Raw genomic sequence first — 17,745 nt, 5'->3', positions numbered from 1 at the left:
CTAGAATTTGAATAATCCCAGTGATTTTCGTAAAAAGCTATTGCTGTTACATTTAATAATCTGTTTAGATATTCACTTACGTTACAAACAGGCATTCAGGTTAGATTAGGCTAAATCCACAATCCTGGTAGGTATGTGTGTGTTAGACCGTGATCTGCTTGCTTTTGGTACATGCTTTAGCAGAACACAGCCTGCTTTCTCGGTGCATGAACTTTTTGTCGTGGCAGCGTTTGGCCTGGGGAAGCTCTGAAATGTTAAGAATATAATGATTTTTTACACTATAAGAATAAAATTTGTTTTCTGGAACAAATTGGCTTTGTCGTTAGGGTGTGTGAGCTATTTGATAGCAGCAAGAATATCAAAAGCCACTCAGAGCAGAGAGAAATTTATTATGGCGCACCTGGCACTTAAGAGCAGGTCATTCGTCTGTCTGTGTATGCAAACATTTTCAGTTACCTCAGCAGCTGCTGCTTAGAATCGGAATATATTTTTTTACATATATGTCTACACGTATACATTTGAAACTGGCTGCAAGGATAAGGTGCTGTTTCAGTCAAAATGAAAAGAGAAGGTGCAAGCGAGAAAAGAAGATGGCTCTGGTCCCTATTTTCAAATCTGTGTTTTTCTATTGGTTTTTATTTTGAGAACTTTGTATCGTTTAGCTTTGCAAGTGAATGTATCACAGAGGCTTATTAGACGTAGGCGCCTGTTCTCTGATGCCTTAGCGAGGTACAGCCAAAGATGTGGGTCTGACATGGGGAGAACGAGCCTGAAGGAGACCTGTGGCACTAAGAGATACCCGCAGATGCAGCTTATTTGGAATACAGCTAGCGAAGCAGGTGCTGTAATTAAAGACTTCCAGATAAATCCTACAGACGGTGTGTCTGTCTCTCTCTCCCCTCTTCATCGCAGCCAGCATCCCCTAGGCCTGCGCGCGTACCCCAGCACAGGCGTGCGCCTGTGTGCGCCGCAGGCAGCGGGGTTGGCGTGCAGGCAGCAGGGTTGGCGTGCAGGCAGCGGGGTCGGCGTGCAGGCAGCGGGGTCGGCACACAGGCAGTGCGTTGCACACGGTGGGGGAGACCAGTGGCAAAGCTGGGCTGGGAGAGCTGCCCTTCGGCTGGGGCGCTAGGATTTTGGGCAGTGGGACCGAGGGCCACGCTCGCTGACCTGCGAGGAGGCTGCTCCATTCATCTATCGTAATCACAATGATGATATACGGACTATTATGAGCCCCAGCTGACGACGTGACAGAGGAAACCCCATCCAGTCAGGTATGGTTCGAGGTCTTCCGAACAGAACAAGCCTGCAGCCTCGCTCAGCTATTGTTGAGCTCCCAGCCAAGCCATTTGAGCGCTCAGCCCCAGCAGAGACGGAGCCAAGGTGTGTTTTGCCCCGTCAGGTATGTTGAAAAGACATGACATTTGAGGAGGGCTGAGGATTGACTTGATGAAAAAAAGGCTTTGCTCACTACCTACCGCAGCATGGACAGGTCAGAAACAGGACTTGAGAGACGAGATTTGGATGGGTTTCAGAAGGGGCGTCCGAAAAAGGAGCTGGATTGAATTTGGCCTCCTTAGGAAAAGGAGGGCCTGTCAGTCATCCCCGGCTTTGTAAAGAAATGAAAGGCATTGTGCTTGGCCGGCGAAATGCGCAGGGACACCGAGCCCCGTGCAGGCAGAGGCATTTGCAATTTAAACAGCAGTTGCTGTGGGCTGGACAGTTCTCTCCCTGTCTACTTAGACCGGGGTTTTCATTCCCCCAAAGACACGGACGGCACGGTTTGTGTTAGCTATTGTCACTCAACGGGTAGAGGACTGTAGGTTTTGTAGGAGGGCTTTTCTAATACTATCTTTTAATGTTTACCCAAAGAAAATTTGGTCTTGTGGCTTGATACGTTAAAAAAGAATCTTCTCTAAAAGGGCTGGTACAAAAACATTACTTGCAGCAAATAATCAAGGGGCAGAGGGTAGCTGTTTGAAGGTCGGTCTCTTTCTTGATATACTTCTTTTGGATTAAAAGCAGCTCAATACAAAAGCAGTGAATTTCTCCTTTTATTCTGAAGAACATGTGAAAAACTGTAGGCTTGTAGCCAAAGAATTGGCTTGGGTTTAGGTAACCAGTTTAGATAAATCAATGTATATGTATATGAATTGATTAAGCCTAAATAAAATTATTCAGAGGCTTCGAAAGAAATGATGCTTTGAATAGATTTGGTGAGCTCCGTTATCTTTATTTAGTGCTAATATTGTTGAAGGTGTGCATAGAAAAGATTGCAGGTTCAATGCTAATATGGATCTGATTATAAGCAGCTTGCTGACGGTTGTGCTGTCCCTGCCTTAGCTTTCCATTTACTGATTTTTACGCTGAGAAATCACACAGAAAATTGTGTTCTACCACGTTCACGAGTTCTTCATACCATGGCCAGCGACATGAGTTTCCCCCCACTGCCTCTGATCGGTTCCTCTTTCTCAAGGATGTGCTGCTCTTGCAGAAGAGCAGAGCTCTTCCAGGCCAGCTCTGCCACCTTCTCCTACCTGTAAACCTGCAGCTCGTGGGCCTGGTGAAAGCTAGCGTTCAGCAGGCTGTGGTTCATGCCGTAGGTAACAAGTGAAGTGGTGGTCTTTTGTTTTAATTGATAATTTTTAATGTTTGGACGCCCATGCATTTGATCTGTGTGGAATTTGGCAGAGATTGTTCCCAGGCGGTCGTGCAAACGTTTGCTTTGGTCAATCTGTAGGCAACGTCCTACGGCCTGAGTTTCACTTTGAGATTTCAGCTTGAAATTTCGTCTGTGGGGAGAAATTGGCAGCTGTCGAGTTTTACAGGCTCTGCTACGAACGTGCAGATTTTCTGTGAGGTAGACGCACAGCCTTGTGTCACCCCTGAGTTTTCCGCTGGGCTGATGTTCACGCAGGAGGAACATTGTTGTGAGATACAGCCCACGGCAGGCAAAGTAAAGCTCCGCAGGAAGGCATTTTAACCCTTTTTTGCTGGTGTCTGCAGCTTGTGACCGCCTGGGGTAGACAAGGTGTATCTGTGGGCTCCACGCACCTCGTGAAGCTCTACCATCACGCCGGGCAGGGAGCAGGCGGCCGTGCCTCAGAGGGCAGCGAGCGGCCCGCGGCTTCCTCCGCACGCGTGCCCGGGGCTGGGGGGAGCTTGGACTCTCACCGGTTTTTCCCCTACTCCAATTCTGAGCTTGCAAATTCAGAAGGGCTTTTGCAGAACGAGACTTCAGAAGGCTTTTCAGTAAAGCTAAGCTGGGAACAAAGTCTGATGCTAACTTAGAAAACATGGTCTTTTCTCTCTGAAACCACTTCCTTCTTTCACTAGGAACTGGACTGCAACCAGCCAACCACACGCAAGCAATAACCATTTTGAAACACAAGTGAAAGTATCGGCAACACTGGAGAATAAAAATACCAGAGCCATGGGAAATGCTAGGAAGGCAGCCAATGGAAAGTACAGTCCCTCCTGTAGGGAGCGTGATCTAGTTGTTGAATTGCTGAATTAATGAAAACTTACCAACGAGGTTCATTTCCCAGAGTGCTGAAAGGAGCCCAGATTTCTTGCATTGTCTTAGTGGTTGCACTCTGATCCCAGATGGGCGGATAATAATGTTATAAATGATTTACCGCCGTACAGTATATGTTATGGGAGGTTTATAGAGATCAAATCGCACAGTGAGCTGGAAAATCCTCTCTATTGTTGAGGCTGTTCCCTGGCTGCTGTTGGCAGTAGTACATTAATGGCATGTGAGGGAGTTTGCCTTATTCAAACAATAGTGTAGGCATTATAATTTAATTACTACCATCATTAGGCTAGTTTTATTAGAGAGAAAAAACACCCACAAATGAAAAAAAAAAAACCACAGTGAATTTTTTTTAGCTGCATTTGATGAAGGACTCCCAGTCCTTTCTGTAAGAAGTCTTCTTTGCAACACTGTGTTTTACTGAAGGTATAACAGCAGATTTTTGCTTTCCGCTCCTGGACCAGACTTCCTCCCCGGTTGTCTTTATTCCTAAAATTAAGTGCCTTCCTGACGAGGATTTCCTGATCCAAATTTAGTAGCCTCCTATCTGCAACCTTAGGATAAAGGGCCAAATTTATTCCTTGGGAAGGACAGTCTTCAGACTGGGAAGAAAAAACTCAGATGAATTTTAAGTATTGCAGATATAGCAAACAGCGAGTATAGAGCAAGCATAACAAGCAGGAGCAAAGTGTTCCTTGACCTGTGGCGCTGGAGGCAGGAACCTGAAGTTCATCCCTGCTTCAGAGCTAGGATCAGCAGTACAGCTTGTGACGATGGTCCCGCAGATAGCAGCACACTTTCCCTTTGAGGTATTTAAAGACTCCTTTCATTTGTTTATTTTTGCTGTGAAATTATTTCACTTAGTCCCTTGTGCAAGCCAGATACTGCAGGGTATTATTACACTCAGTAAACAGGGAAGTGGAAGCGGACACCTGAGTGACAGTAAATGAGGTTATTTGCCAGTCAGAAGGGGCCGGGTTACGCGCGTGCTGGGCTGCCTTCGGCGGCACGTCCTGCGCAGCCCTTCGGAGAGCCACCCAAGCGATTCGCCGGCTGCCCGAGTCCGCAGAGCTTGTGCTGCCACGAAGGCGCTTAGCGCTTCACCTGCCCTGGATTACGCAGGGTTCCTCTCTGTGAGCTACATCGTACTTCATAGAAATCTGATGTTTTCAGGTGTCTTAGTGTAGTCTGAGATTAAACAGGTAGACAGTTCTCCTCTGTACCAAATTGGATTTGGCCTGTCTGTTCCCATTCGCCGTTGCACACGGCATTTTATTTAATTGTACGATCTGCTAGCACCGTGGGGACACCAGTGACTTGGGTGGAAAATTTTTATCAGTAAAGTATTTGTATTATTCATTGCTTTGCACTATAATTAAGCAGCTGACAATCCTCTCAAGAGTACTGAGAGGAGGAGGTGGTTGTCTGGAAACCGTTTTGAGGATCTTGGTTGTAATGTGCAGTGCGAGGTCAAAGTTATCGTTATTGCTTTCTACTGCTGCTGTCGTCATTTCACGATCAATATTTCTGTTTCCATAATCATACCTCCAAAATAAGTTATGGCGCACGTGGTTCCAAAATGAGGCCATCTCTCACCAAAAAACTACAAATGTTGTTAGTGCTCTTGATTTTAACATCAGCGCGGACCTGTCGTGCCCATTACCCAAGGGAAGCGTCCTCCGCTTGCGCTGCAAAGGGGAGGGCTGTCTATCGCAGGAAGAGCGTAACCCTTTGGGGTGCCCAGCGCAAGTCCCTGCTGCGTGGCACTGGTTCCAGTGTTTGGGTGAGAGCCTTTCCTCTGCGCAAAGCGGAGAGCAAGCGATGTGCGCGGAGCTGCGCGCTGCCCGCAGGCTGCCTGCGTTCCCGCTGGGGAGGCAGGCTGGGTTTTGTGAGCCTTTCCCAGTGGTACCCGTCGTGCTGGCGCAGAAGGCCAGGGGGTTATGCTGCCAGCTGTAATCACTGCTCTGTGCCATTGTGCAGCATGAGGCTCTTATTTGCTTTGTTTATTCAATCTCTCGTCACCCTGTAGGCATTTATTTCTTGCCCCGGAGTCACGATTACTGCTTTAATTATTAGCATTTCCTTTGCCAGCAGTTCCATAGCTTTCATTCCCTGAGTCAGCAGGGCCCGCTGCAATTGAAAGCCTTGAGTGCTTTACCCTACCGAGACACAACTGTAACTCGATGAGCCATTTGCAATGGCAAACCCATTTTTAAACTCCCAAACCTGAACAGCCTCACTTCAGTAAGTGCTGCTACCAGGAGTCTTTGCAAATAATGACTTTTCATGTCAAAGACCTGGATAATTTGATAGGACAATGAGGAGTAGTTCGAGGTCTAAAGTTTGAAATACCTCAAAATTATTATAATTGGATGTGTTGCAGGAGGGGGGGAACCTCCGTACTTTAAATACCTTTTTAAAAAACAAATTCATGAGTCAGATTCCGAGAAGTAAGAAAGAAAATCCCGTGTTTGTTTAGGATCTGGGCAAAAGAAATGATGAGTGGGTTCTCTCCGTTGGTTCTGCAACAGGGATTAACATGCAAACACTGGCCTGGGTTTTGAATTCCTTGCTCAATTTGTACTTGGACAAAACTCCAACTGACCTACCTCTAGATGTCTGGTTGAGCAGCTGGAGATGAAGTCTGATCCAAAAGCAGTGAGCAGCAGTGTTTTGTGAGGATATAATTAAACCAGTAGCCTCTCCGTGGAGGAAAAACCGCCACAGTTGCATTCAGCAGTTGCTTGGTACTTTCTCTTTAAATGGCTCATGAGATTTTAGGTTTGGAATTTAACTTCTTTCTCAATATGTCCCGGTCTTTAGACTTCTGGGCTGATTTCTGCAATCACTGTTCTGGTTTTAATGCTCTTTGTTTGGTAGGACAAGAATTTTAGTTGCTACCTAAACATGCCAAGCCACTGGAGAGAAACAAATCCAAACAGATACATTAACCGTGAAAATTTGAAAATATACAAGGGAAAACCTTCAGTGTCTATCCAGAGAAAAATCTAATAAGCTGGTACTTGCTATCAAAGGAAGTTTTGAGTGGCTCCCGCAATACTTCTGATTACAACATGATGAATTTTATCTAATGAAGTTCCCAGTTGCTCATGATTTTTCAGTCAGGTGGATCTATTTCTAAACTCATCCATCTGCATTAGGTGCTTTTCCAGTTTCCATAGTAACTAGGCAATTCATCATTTTAAGGTATCTAGCCTTACAGTATCTTACAGAGAGAAATACTATGTCCATTTTATAAATGTGCAGCCAGAGGTATAGGGAACTAAGTGATTTGCCCAGGGTTATGGAGTTCATCTGCAGCTCAATAGGGTAAGAACATTGCTTTCCTGAGTTCCAGGAAAATGCCTTAACTGCCAGGCTGTCCTTTCCCAGGGAGGTATTTGCAGTATCAGATCAGCACCAGCTGAAGGTTGTTTCCCAAGTGCTCTTTTTCTCAGACTCGAAAAAGAGACTTTCAGAAATGAAGAGCTTGGAGTTTCTGAGTGGTACAGAACAGAGTGAGTAATGAAACAAGAAATCAAAACTTGCAAGTAATGTATTCAGCATAAATGCCAGCCGCGTTCTTTGGATAAATAACTTGCAATGAATAATTCAACCAGCGTCATCACTACAGGGCATAGGAACAGGGTTGTTTTTGAATCATTTGGCCTTTTTCTTCATGAAAAGTTCAACCCAGATTCAGACCCTGATGCATTCCAACTCTGGATCTGGGCTTTGCTTGTGGCTTGGCCAGAGATGGCCTAGGGTCAGATTTGGGCCTGTGCTGAGCACCCTTACTTCTCTTTGAAATCTAAAGAAAGTCCAGGAATTTGGTATCTGAGACGATACGATTCAAAGCCACCCTTCAAAAAAATGCATCTGTAGCCTCAAAACCTTGTGAAAATAGCAAAACATTGAAAGCTATTGAGGAATCCTGGATTAACACAGCTCACAGAGTAGGGAAAAGGCTGGTGGCCTTTGGAACAACTTCTCACATTAATTTTCTTCCAGTGCTGACAGCTTTGATTTATTGCCTTAAGGCTGGTTAGAAAACACCCAGACATGAGTGAAGCCAGGAGTTATGGAAAGAAAAGGAAAATATGGTAAACGTGGTGATGAATAGCACTGGTAGATAGACAAACACTGCTCTGCACTCCTACTGCACCCAAATATTGTCACAGAGTGAAGATGGGAACAGAGGTTTCGCTTGCACTTTCAGTATTTCTTCTTTCACTTCTAATGTTGAACATTCTGCTAGAAATCCTCTTGGGGCCATGGGTTTATTTTCTTTTTCTGTCAGCTGAATGCCAGCTGGAGCACCAGCCAAAGGAGGACTTTGAAATGAAAGAGAGAAACACAGCGGCTGAGGAAGTTCTTTAAATTGTTTTGTTGTGAGAAACCAGTGTAATGATTCCTTGTCTTCCCTTTTCTCTGACACTGAAAAACACTCAAATAGGTTTTGCATCTATGGTTGATACCAGAATCCTGAGAGGCAGCTTCTCCGTCCACCGATCCCATCTTCTGCATCTTGTATGTCTGGTTTTTCTTCCATTGGAGTTGCTGATATCCAGTTCTAAATCAGGACTTTTTTTTCCCCAATCCTGGGTTCAGGGAGGAACACATTTGCAGTATTTTGCCTTTATAAGTACTGCTTCATCAGCTGCTGAAAATCCATCTCCCGCATGTCAGAGCACCTGAGTGTCTGTAGCCGTTAAAAAGCAGGCTGAGCAAGCAACGCTTCTGGGCACACAGCGCGCTGCTTGAGCGTGTGCAATGCTGGCAGCGCTGGCTGGAGTTGCTCTCATCAGACCAGCGAGAAGAGGAAGCTTGTCTTGGGCTTTGCTGCTTTACCTTCTGTCACATAAGGTTTGGTGGTGGGCTTCTGCAGCAAAGTGGATGTTTGAAGTTGAACTGATCGCTTGAAAATCTGATCGCCTGTCTGTGCTGGTGAAAAAACAACGTTGCTTGCAAGTGCTTCCTCCTTGGAAACCTAAACAATGTATTATTTTCCAACAGAAATTTGGTAAGATCATTTAAAGAGGGTTTTCTTGGTTACCAAAATTGTATGCTGGGAATCCCTGGCTGCCCAGTGCTCTCACACCCCTTTTTGCTGTATCGAATTCCTGTTTACAGAAGAAGAACTGGCCCTGCAAGCCAACATGAACGAAAGAACCGAGGAACACAACATCGTGAAAGTTGTCTTTAATTTCATCAATGGTTTTAAATATTTAGAAAGCACAATGTAAACACCTTAAGAGCAAGCAGACAGATTTCTCTTGATGTTCAGAATTGTGGGGATTTATAAACAGAGAGGCAGTTCTCAGGGGGTGGAACCGATGTTTCAGACTTTCCACCAAAGTTATATATGCTCATGTCATTACAGCTCTTCCTTCAGCCGAAATTGTTGGCACAGCGTCCCAAAATGTTTCTCATTAGTAAACTTTTCATAACCTCCAAAACTGCAACAACTGTAGAATAAAATGTACCAGGATGCCAGCTGGAGTTGGCACTTGGCGCAGGGCTCTCGGAGCTGTTTGCTTAGCTGGATTTGAGGGATGTTCGGGACCAGCTAGCAGGACATGTGACTGAGTTTTGACCTAAACCGCTGGCCCGGTTCCAGCGGCCCTGCATACTGCATGGGAATGCTTTCCACTTGTCGCTTTCATACCTCAGACACAGCTTTTAACAATTTGCTTGTAAACCCAACCCCAACAGCCATTGGGATGCAGTTAAAGGTAATGGTACTTGGCTATATAAAGTAACAATGACATTCCAGAATGGCTCAGTATGTATTTAATGCTGAATTAACAGTTTTCCAAGGGTAAGAGAGCCCTGCTTTCCCTTTTTTCCGTCGTACAGTCTCAAAACTCCCAACGACTCTGATTTCTTTTACAAGGGCTCTTACGTGAGCAGACACGGAGCCGTATGTGTGACAGGGAATGGCACACAGGAGCTGTGAGCCGATGTCGGAGGGCCAGCTGTAGGCCGTGTCTTTGTACCAGCCGCTCGTCCTGAGGTGGCCTGAGTGGGGAGCGCTCTTGCAGGATTGTGAGAAGCGTTGCTTTATTTTTGTTTTCGTGTCAGACGTTAGCATTAGTGCTGGTCTTGTGCTGCAAGGCATCAGGTGCGGTCTGGAACTGTCCATCTGTTGAGATGCGGGAGATGGCGTGTGAGTGCTGCGGTTGTTTTCTAGGTGGGCGCTGCGGCACAGGGCTGGGGAGACGTGCGTATGGCCAGGCAGGAGCGGGCAGCCCGAGACACACGCTGCGCAGCCGTCAGCTCCTCTGCCCGGGTCTTAATCCTAAAACTTGCCTTCTTCCTACAGTGTCCTAGGGCAACCTGCAGGAGCTGGAGTTATTTCAGAGAGTGGAGCCGCAAGGCCTCAGTTCTGCCATTCCCCCGGGAAAGGTTAATTTGGGGATGAGTGAGTGGAGCTCAGCTTAGTGAAATTGTTTTGCCTGATTCAGAGTTTTCAAACAATGAAAAATATAAGTCTTTTCCTGGACTGTTCTTCATTTTCAAATAATCAAGACTGTTATTTTAAAATATATGAATTTTCAAACAAGACTTTTATTTATGCATAATTTATATCATTTCCTAGGTGTAGATCTTATTTTCTTTTCTCCAACGTGGAAAATAACATGTGAACTCTGAGTAGTTCTCAGATGCTGAATTCCAAATCATCTGAATTAAATTTGAATCCCAGTGGGTTCTGCACCTTCCCAGTTGTTCATCACTTGCAGGGTTTATTACATTTTAGATGATACTATTAAATCCAGCCACCCCTAGAGATACTGGTTAGACTTTGTGAGTCTAAAGAGTAGAAGACCATGAGTGAGTCCCCAGAGCTGTTCCAATTTACCAAAGCAGTAATTTAAGTTTCCTTTAAAAGGACAATGCATTGTAACTTCTTTTTATATTTTATAACTTGTTTACAATTTCGATTTCCCTCCCTCCAGTACCTTTTAGGAATTATAAAATAAATGTATTTTCCCCCAATTTAGATCCTTTTTTTCTATTTAGCAAACATTGATTTTGCTCCCTTCCCCAGTGCTTTTGTTCACTGCCAAAATTAACATCTCTTTTTGGCTTGGCTTTCCAGAGGGTCTGTCTGGGGACGTGAAGAGGAGTGGGTCCTGCTCCCTCCTCCCTGGCGTTGCTCGGCGCAGCTGCCCGTGACACCACCAGGGAGGTTTGGTGCTGAAAGGGTCTTGGAGCCAGTACGAGGAGTCCAGGCCTGTCTCCTGCTTTATGGGGACTTTTATAAGACTGTTCACTTGTAACAGTAGACACTAAAACATAGAGTTTTAAAACGCTTTTGTTTCATGCTGCATGGTGGAGGGCCCAACCTTCCTGGCTCTGAGTTGCTTACGGAAACCTTTTATGGCCCAGAGCCGCAGACGAGACGCCTGGTCCCAAGCGACTCGAGAGCATCCATTTCCAAGCGCCTGCTAGCCTGCTTCTTTCAGTAGCTGGACAGGCAGCTCATTTGGCCCTGCTTGACTAAGCATGACCCCCGAGGGTGGCAAAGCCCTGTCACAGTCCTGAACTTGAACCACTGGGCAGGTTCATGTTCCTTAGGAACGGCAGCTGGGCCACGCGGCCAAGGTGTCCCCGTAGGATGGGAGAGAGAGACCTGGCAAGTTCGGCAGTCCAGCCCTGGTCAAAGGAAGGAAGAGCTACCCTAATCGTTTCTAACGGGCAACGGTGTGAACTCCTAAAATCTTCCCTTGTTGCAGCTTAAGCCCACTTCTAACACATGAAGATTGGAGAGAAACCTCCTCTGGGCCAAGCTGCTGCATCAGGGCTGAGCTTCTGGAGCACCCATCGCCGGGCCGGCCCTTGGCAGCCGTGCTAACACTGCGGCCAGCTGCATGTGCGGGGTTAACTGCTGGGCTTGAGCGTGGGAAGCCCATGTTGCAAGTCACAGAGCTGCAAAGAAAATTGAAAAGGAGGCTTTTGGCCGTGTGCTCCCCATAAAAATGAATGCAAAATGTTTCAAGAGTATATGAAATCTGCAGATAGGTTTTTTTTTTTATGTTTCAAAAGTGCTGAATATTAAAAAAAGAAAACCTCAACAGGAGTTTAAATAAACACAGGCAAGTGAGTCAGCAAGAAGATATAAAATCATCAGGAAAGGCTGAGTTTGTTTTAATATGGGGATTACTGTAAACACTAGGAGAGCATGGTAACAATTTGTAGCCCATGTGTTTTGAAATATCATAACTGGTGTCAATAAACACATTAAAATTCAGCTTCAGAGAGCTTGTGGATGTTTGCAGTGTCACAAAGACATTGCAAAATGGGGATTTTAGATGGAAACAAGTATGGGAGCAAACACAACTCCTATGTGAAGAAAGGGATCTTGTCAAGTTGTTAGAGCTAAGCATCTGTGATGGTGATTATTGCTTCTTACTGGCTAAGAACTGCTCAGCCCCTGATGTCTGTCACCCTGTCCCTTGCCTCCCGCCCTGACCTGCTGCTTTGGGGTCTCGCTTCTCAGCCTGAATTCTTCTGAGCAGGGCCTGCCCTTTGCTGTTCGTTTCTGCAGTCCTCGGGAGAGCTCGGCTGATTTCCAGGCACTATCTCAATATAAACAAGGAATTCGGTTTGTATCTGTACCAGAATGACTTGTGGCACAGGGTAAGTGTTGTCCTCGTGCTGACAGGCTGACTCGGTAAAGGCGTCTGTCATTGCCGCGGCATTTGATGCCCTTGTTCTTCCGCGCGCTGTGAGCTGCCGCTCCGGGATTTTAGGGCATGGGGAAGGCTGAGCAGCCTCCGTTCTCTCTTCCCCGCATACAGTTTCAGTGGTGGTATTCTGAACAGAAGATTTTTGTCCCTCCTCGTTCACACTTCCACTGGGTTGACATACCCTCTTTTCCTCACTTTTTCTCTTGTAATATTTATTTCTGATGCATTTGGATTCACTCCATAAATGCAGTCCTATTTGTTACACAAATCATATGCATGCTCCAGGGAGACGGTTCTCTAACTGTGATCTTTCAGCTGTAAAAGCGCAGACTTCTAACACTTAAGCTTTAGCACTTTAATAAATCCTTTGGTTTGTTTTTGGGATATCCCAGAAAGTGCTAAATTACTACTGTACATAAAAAGGCAGTATACTTCTGTTTACATGACTCTCTGCCTTGAGACTCATGTCCACCACATGCCAGCCTCTTGTTTCTTCTTATTTTCCTCTTTTTGATTTATTTAATGCATTGCTTCACAGCAATCAAAAGTTCCAGCTTAAAATCCACTTGGAAAGCTGCGTTGGTCATCCTGTTGGCAGAGCCACTGTCACGGGGCTCTGTCTTAGACACCAGCCCAACATCTGGCCCCCCCCTCCAAAGAAGGCAAAGAGCCAAGAAGACGATCAGCATTTTGGGGGGATTGTGAACAAAGATGGAGGAGAGGAGATGTGCCCCAGTAAGGTGGCGGATATATCTCGACCAAGAAAGCTGAATTATTTTATGGATAAATTAATGCCAATTCATCAAGTCCCTGTCGAGTTTATGAAGGATAAGGCGGGTCTTCCTTGGAGCTGTATGTCTGAGATTTCCTAATAATTGTGTTAGCCAGCAAATCAGTTGCCTGTAGGAAACCGAGAAAGACTCAGAGCGGAATGAGTTTGGGGAATGAACAAATTCCTTGCAATAGTCCCCTTTTTCTGTGAAACAGAAAAGATTCCATGGATTTCATTAAGGGATTCTGTGATGAAGTGTTATTATTTCTGGGGTATCACCTGTATTTGATGTACTATAACCGCATCACTTCCACTGCTGCCCTGTACTGTGCCTGCTCGGAATGAGCTTACGTCCAGAAAACAGTCAGCTGAGGATGACAAGACTCTCAAAAATGCAAAGGAAAAACAGGGAAGATATCAAAATAAGCCGGTATAGAAAGGCACGAAGAGAAGCGACTCTCCCTCAGTCTCTGGTCCTACTTGCCTCTCTTTCGGTAATGCTTGCTGGATGTGGAAATGCATTTATCCCTGCTGCTACAGGTGTGACACATTAGTCAGGCCCTTGGGGTTTACGTGGGCCTACAGACTAAGAGTTAGCCAACCCTTTTCCCTCTGCTTTTACCCCAGGTAAACTCAGACCTTCTAAAGTTCATCACCCTTTTCTAGGTGCTTTCCAGTCTGGCCTGATTCACTCAGAATCTGCCCCGAGTTATGTGTTTGTCTCCAGTAGTATTTGGACAGAGGACGGCTATGGGGAAAGGACAAGCCCTGGCTTGCCTGGGGGGATCGACTCTGTGCAGGCGACGCGGTCAATAAAGCAGAGACATGCGTAAGCCGGTAAGCGAAAATGTGTGCTCAGCGCTGACATATAAAGCAAGCGAGTCTGGCCTATGAACAATGCGTTTAACTATCTATGAATTTTTACAATCCAATGTCTGTGGGACAGAGCTCCTTTATGTTTGGTATGTTGTGGGAATTACGTTATTACTGCGTTTCGAATGTGTGTCTCAGCTTCGAGTTCATATTCCATCCCACTGAGAGGCGACAAACAGTGGATACCATCTCGTCAAGGCATCAGCAGCTCGCGTGGAATGGATTTGCCCGTCTCAGTCCAGTTCCTTATGTGTCTTTCCACAGCTGGCAGCCCCTGGCGAACGTCAAAGGCCAAAGACAGGCTGGCTCTCAGAAAATGAGCTATCTTTCCATTCCTGAGTGAGATCTTGTCATATCAGCGTAAGCTATACCGCCAGGTGAGCACGAGAAGTATTTGATGCCTCATATTGTCTCTTCTATGAGTTCAATTTACAGTACTTCAGCTAAACAAAAACTAATTTCACTTATTAGAAACCCTATAGTAACAAAGTTAATTCATGCATGCTCTTTTTAAGGTGATTTGTGACAGAACCAATATGAGGGAACAGATAAGCATTCCTGCGTCTCGGTTCAACTGCCATTTAATAATCACAGTCGATATTCCCTGGCTTTAATACTCAACATCGTGTTGAAAACAGAGTGCTTCGCTGTAAGCTGCATGCAGACCACGCAGGATTAAATGAGGCTTCTAGTGTGATGCATGTAACAACCTCTTAAATGATTAGGACACCTGTTGACATTAATATAGAAGCATGCATGAAAACAAGTGTGCCACACACTGAAATATATGTACACAAATATTAAGAGGATTAGAGAAATTGCTAAAATGGATAGAGTGGCATTTAACACAAACATGCCTGGAATCTAAGCTGAATGGAAATAACATGCGCAGAGCTGATCCCTTGTTGGATGGCTTTTTTTTCAGTAGTTCATCTGAGGTATAAACGGCTCTGTACAAGGAGGTCATTTGCTTACACTTAAAATTTCTGTTTAATATATATCTTTGTTTGGAATCTGCCTCTAATTCATAACCACCTTCATTTAGTAGCTAGCACCTTTGCCATGTGAGCTGCAGGAAAATGTAATTAAATTTAATAGAAGCCACCCTTGCTTTGAAGCTGCCCTGGATTTAGAGCCACAAGGAGAAGCAATTAAACTCTGGCAGCCAAGGATTCAAACTGAAGTTATATAGTGATTTTTTTTTTTTTTTTAAAGGAAATTTTCTCTGTAAACGGATTTGGATTGTCAGATCTGATTGGATTCAAAGCTATAGAAATTTCCTTCTTCGGGAAATCTTCTCTTGAAGCAAAATTAAAAACAAACAAACAAAACAACACTTAGATGTGAAATGGGGCTCAGTTGTAAAGATCTAGGATATTTTTAATCCTTCTGAGAAAACTTCCAAAAAAAGAGTTTGTTCTTCTCTGCAAAGTGCTGATGGGGAAGGGGAAGCATGGAAGGAAGACATCTGCCTGTCTGTTTATTTGCAGGCAGGTCGGCTTGTCAGCAGCCTAGGACATAGATTCATTAGGGGAAGGAATTCCTTTGCACTAGCAGGACTTATTAGCATTGTTTAAAGCTGTTGGGGTTTTTTAAACCAGCCAGAGGCAGAAATTATTATTTCACTTTTGTGATTTTATCAAAAATATAGTTTTTAAGTAACAAGGACAGGAAAAAAAGACTGCAGAATGCCATAATCAGTGCCAAACGTAGTTCTACCTATTTAAAAATATTTTTAGGAGTTTCCTCTAAAGGATCAGAAAGGATTCAGTTGAAAAAGGTCTGCTTCTAAGCAGACGTTATTCAGAAAAGCAAACTGGTAATTCAGTTAATTCTTACAGGGAGGCAAAATTGTCCTAATCTTCACCAACTCTTGGAAATATTTCTAAAGTCTTAGCTAAGCCAGAGACACATGTGAGAAGTTTAATTATTGTCATGTCTGTATTTTGCAATATGTGCTTTTCTATTCTGAGGAAAAAAGTGCTGTCGGGCTCATTACAGGGATACATTCATGGTCCGTGACCTGTGGATCGGACTCGGTGAATTGATAGTCCTCTGGCTGGAGTCACGGAGAAGCTACGCTGGCCATATCCAGGGAAGTGCCTGGGATCAGGTAACTTGCTGGGAAAATGTATTATTGTGTGACTGGCTACTGTGAGGCAGCTGGGGGCAGGCACGTTGGAAAAGGCAAGCTGTACATCCCCGAGAAGACTTCCCGAGCAATGGTGACCAGCCTGCAAAAGGGGAACGGGCAAACAGTGCTGGGGAGCCATCAACTCTGCAAAGAGCGTTCAACCCCAACATTTCGGATGTCCTAGCTGTAATCTTTGGCAATGGTCTGGGTTATTCAAAGTGGATATTGCAGGTGACAGTAGCGCAAGGTCTGTTTTTACAGCAATTGTTGGTCACTCAGAAGTCAAAGCTACAGTGCTGGGAGCTGGACAGAAAGAATGTTACAGTGGAAAAGCAGCTCAGTGCAAAAGAGGGGTCCTGTCTTTGAATTATCCTGTTGACCATGGCATAGTTACCTGCTGGGATGATATGGAAAGGATCTGGAGACATGTCTATGAGTACGAGCTGAAACTCAAAGCCAGTGAAAGGCCAGTGCTGCTGACTGAAGCCCCCCTCAATCCTCTGCAGAACTGGGAAAAAATGATGGAGATCGTTTGAAGGCTTCTTGGGGCCGGCTCTGTACGTTGCAGTCCAGGCAACTCTGGCACTCTGCATCAGCCCGTATTACTGGAACAGTTGTGGACAGCAGGGATGGTGTTACCCATAGTGTCCCCATATATGAAGGATGCTGTTTACCCCATGCTGTCTCCAGGCTGGCTATTGCTGGCTGGGATACCACCGAATATTTTATGAAGCTTCTTTTGGAGAGCGGACACACTTTCGTTAGCACAGCTGAAATTGTGAGAGAGAGCAAAGAGAAGTTGTGCTACATAGTTTTAGACCCCATCCAAGAAATGAAAGCAAAGCCAGAAGAAATCATGAAAGAATACAGATTGCCTGACAGCAATATCATCCAGATAGGCAACAGCTCTTTTGTGCACCAGAAACCCTTTTTGTGCCTGCAAACGTTGGAGTTGAAGCTCCTGGTGTGCACAAAATGATCTTCAACAGCATAACGAAGTGTGACATCAATGTGTGCAGGGATCTTCATGGCAACGTCCTGCTCTCCGGTGGGTCCACACTCTTTCCTGGCCTGGAGGAGCGGATCCTGAAGGAGATGAAGCTGCAAGTGCCTGCTGGCATGGTTGTGAGGATCATTGCACCCCCTGAGAGAAAATACCGTGTGTGGATTGGGGCCTCCATCCTCACCTGCCCAACACCTTTCAAACCCTGCTGAGAGCTGACTGACCTAAAAGGTGCTACAGCTGTTTGTGCGTTTATTGGCTGACAAAACCTGTATGGAAAAAAAAACCCCATTGGTAATGAGGATCTTACTGCTTATCATCTCCTTTCCCCTTCCCCTCCACAGTGTTTACAGGTGTGCACATATCACAGGGATGCAGTAACTCCTTATCTGGCTCACAGCCTGCCTTGGAGTCCTGTGGGGAGCAGCATACCTCCTCTGCTGGGAGATTCTTCCCTCTAAGGTCTTTGAGATATCTGGGGTTTGTATTCTAAAACTAGCTCTCATGTTATTTTTGACCTCATTAAAAATGTTTCCTTTAGAAACCCAGCAAAATCCCAAACAGAATCCAAATATAAATCAATGCAAATGCAATTACTGTAACCGACCCTCCTCTGTGCCTGAGGGTCTGAAAAAATCCATTGATTCTCTGCTGTAATTTGTCTGGGATGTAAGAACACCCAGTCTCACTTCCAAGTACTAGCCCTGAACCAGACTGCTCCGCGCTGCCGGCTCCCCG

The 17,745-nt window shown here is 45.2% G+C and overlaps 1 protein-coding gene across 1 annotated transcript; it reads left to right on the top strand.

Annotated features, from left to right (window-relative positions):
• Positions 1–754: 754 nt before the first annotated feature.
• Positions 755–17,219, top strand: LOC309598524 (actin-1-like; the record flags this gene model as incomplete). Its single annotated transcript, XM_082329204.1, is given in 7 exon segments — positions 755–878; positions 8,666–8,774; positions 16,034–16,206; positions 16,209–16,533; positions 16,535–16,591; positions 16,593–16,906; positions 16,909–17,219. Coding segments are annotated over 7 exon segments (1,413 nt in total).
• Positions 17,220–17,745: the final 526 nt, after the last annotated feature.

Source organism: Platalea leucorodia, assembly GCF_965183815.1.
Source record: "Platalea leucorodia genome assembly, chromosome: 17".
NCBI classification, from domain to species: domain Eukaryota; kingdom Metazoa; phylum Chordata; class Aves; order Pelecaniformes; family Threskiornithidae; genus Platalea; species Platalea leucorodia.
Note: the sequence above shows the minus strand (reverse complement) of the source record. Positions and strands in the feature narration are given on the sequence as shown.